The sequence below is a fragment of the Fusarium coffeatum genome (genome assembly GCF_003316985.1).
Source record: "Fusarium coffeatum strain FIESC_28 chromosome Unknown BRIP53273_contig_297, whole genome shotgun sequence".
Classification (NCBI taxonomy): domain Eukaryota; kingdom Fungi; phylum Ascomycota; class Sordariomycetes; order Hypocreales; family Nectriaceae; genus Fusarium; species Fusarium coffeatum.
In genome coordinates, this window is record NW_022158086.1 from 1 (window position 1) to 2627 (window position 2627).

The 2627-nt window shown below is 50.9% G+C and overlaps 1 protein-coding gene across 1 annotated transcript; it reads left to right on the forward strand.

Annotated features, from left to right (window-relative positions):
* Positions 1-103: 103 nt before the first annotated feature.
* Positions 104-2267, forward strand: FIESC28_10274 (uncharacterized protein; the record flags this gene model as incomplete). Its single annotated transcript, XM_031164408.1, has 4 exons — positions 104-337; positions 414-1389; positions 1441-1967; positions 2022-2267. 4 exons carry the CDS (start codon positions 104-106, stop codon positions 2265-2267), a joined length of 1983 nt encoding a protein of 660 aa, XP_031011533.1.
* Between the last annotated feature and the right edge of the window lie 360 nt (positions 2268-2627).

The window sequence follows — 2627 nt, forward strand, 5'->3', positions numbered from 1 at the left end:
CTTCCCCCCCCCCCGTTGGTCGCGACCTTGATTCTCACACCAACACCATCATTCTCTGCTCGCACAACTCAGACCTAAGAGAAGGGAAACATACAGACACAAAATGCTGGACTCGTTCGAAATATTGACGACCTCAGGTGTCGTCGTCTGGTCGCGCACATACACGCCCATCAATCCTTCCATCATCAACAACTTCATCGCGGATACTTTTATCGAAGAGAAGAGTGGCGCCATTGCACTCAGTGACTCTAGATCAGCAGCAGTCAATCCCCCCTATAAGAGCGACCAGCACACTCTCAAGTGGACTCTTGTCAAAGAATTGGGCATTATTTTCGTTGTGAGTATTTGATCTTACTTGTCATGATGGCTTCTTGCCCCCCGATTCTCGGCGCTGACGTCCCCACCTCTCTTAGGCTGTCTACCGATCCCTCCTCCACCTCTCATGGGTTGACAGGCTCGTCGATAATATCAAGACCATTTTTGTCAAGCTCTACGGCGAACAATTAACGAAGCCGCATACCACCCTTGTTGAATGCCATGCTTTTGATGAATATTTCGACGTGCAACTCGAGGAGCTAGACCAAACTAGTACCAAGGGTCCCTCTACCACCATCACGGCCGGCGCAGTCCCATTGGAAGAGGAAATCATCTCAGATAACACTGGCGACGAACCTCCTGTTGCCCCCGGTCTAACATACCGAGGACGTCACCTCAATGGACCTCAGGATGCCCTGTCCGCCGACGAGTCTACCCCTGCCTTGACGCCAAACGGTTCGCGACCCGGCACACCAAGCAACCACCTTCTTGTCGCCAAGGGCGGCCCAATAGCCAAGATCTCGCGACGTGCGCGCAAAGCCAAGAACCAAACATCCGCTCCCGCCTCTTCCGGGGACGAGGCGCCCCGAAAGAAGAAGACTACCACCAAGAAAGGGCGTAAGTGGGACGCCGATGGCTTCGCGGATGAGGATGATGACGTGCAGCTTGACTACTCCGCAAAGGCGCACGCTACCAGCGATTCAGAGGCTGAAGGGCGATCGACTGCAGTGGATGAAATTGACTCCAATACATGGGGCTCGACATCAAAGGGCAAGTTCGTGTTGAAGGACTTGGGTGACGAGGTACACGAGATCTTGGCCTCGGAAGCGGAGAAGGCGGCGGGAGCAAAGTCACAATCCAAGTCTGGTCTTTTGGGATCTGGCGTCAGTGCCATCAGTGGTCTCTTCCGCAATGTTGTCGGAGGCAAGACTTTGACCAAGGAGGACCTCGACAAGGCTATGAAGGGTATGGAGGAGCACTTATTACAGAAGAACGTAGCCCGAGAGGCTGCCGTGCGATTGTGCGAAGGCGTAGAGAAGGAATTGGTAGGCGTCAAGACTGGCAGTTTCGAGAGTACGTTGGATCTAAATTCGATTAAACCCCCCATACTGACAAGTATCATAGGTATCAACGCCAGGATCCAAGCCGCTATGGAAGCCTCATTAACAAAGATGCTCACTCCCACGTCGTCGCTCGATCTTCTCCGCGAGATCGACGCCATTACCGCTCCCCCTGTAACATCTCTCCGCAAGGCCCGCCCATATGTCATGTCCATTGTCGGTGTCAACGGCGTCGGCAAATCCACCAACCTTTCCAAGATCTGCTTCTTCCTTCTCCAGAACAAGTACAAGGTTCTCATTGCTGCCGGTGATACTTTCCGTTCTGGTGCTGTCGAGCAACTTGCTGTTCACGTTCGCAACCTTAAGGAGCTGACGGCCCGTGAAGGTGGTCGTGTCGAGCTCTACCAGAAGGGTTACGGCAAAGACGCCGCCACTGTTGCGAAGGATGCTGTGAGTCATGCTGCTCAGGAGGGCTATGACGTCGTCCTCATCGATACAGCCGGTAGAAGGCATAATGACCAACGTCTTATGTCGTCTCTTGAGAAGTTTGCCAAGTTCGCTCAGCCCGACAAGATTCTCATGGTTGGCGAGGTAAGTCCCCCATCTTCTCGCACTTCACTGCTCATTGACTAATCACTCAATAAGGCTCTTGTTGGCACCGACTCAGTCGCGCAAGCTCGAAACTTCAATGCTGCTTTTGGCGCTGTCCGCACGCTAGATGGCTTCATTATCTCCAAGTGTGATACGGTTGGCGACATGGTAGGCACTCTAGTTAGTCTCGTTCATGCAACCAACGTCCCGGTCCTTTTTGTTGGTGTCGGTCAGCACTATTCGGATCTGCGCAACTTCTCTGTGAAATGGGCTGTAGAGAAGCTTCTGAGCAATCACTAATATCCATGTTACGTATGTCGGACAACAGCGACTTATCACGGATCTTCTTGGCCATGCCTGGGTATCCTTAATGAAATAAAAGAAACCTTCTCGTTCTGACATTACACATTTTATACCCATTGTTCAACTGCTAGGTGACACATCATGTCCAGACCAATACATTATATCTTGTTCCAATTCCTTTTTGAGTAAATTATGATTATGTACAACAAGCAATCATGTAGAGTGCATTGTCGCGTCGAAGTGATGTCTATCACACCTCCATGGAAGCGACCGTAAGGGGTACCAAAATATCAAAAAAAAAGAAAACGCAAATTCCGCAGTCTGTTGCCTGATTTTTGTCCTTCTTTTTTTTTTTTT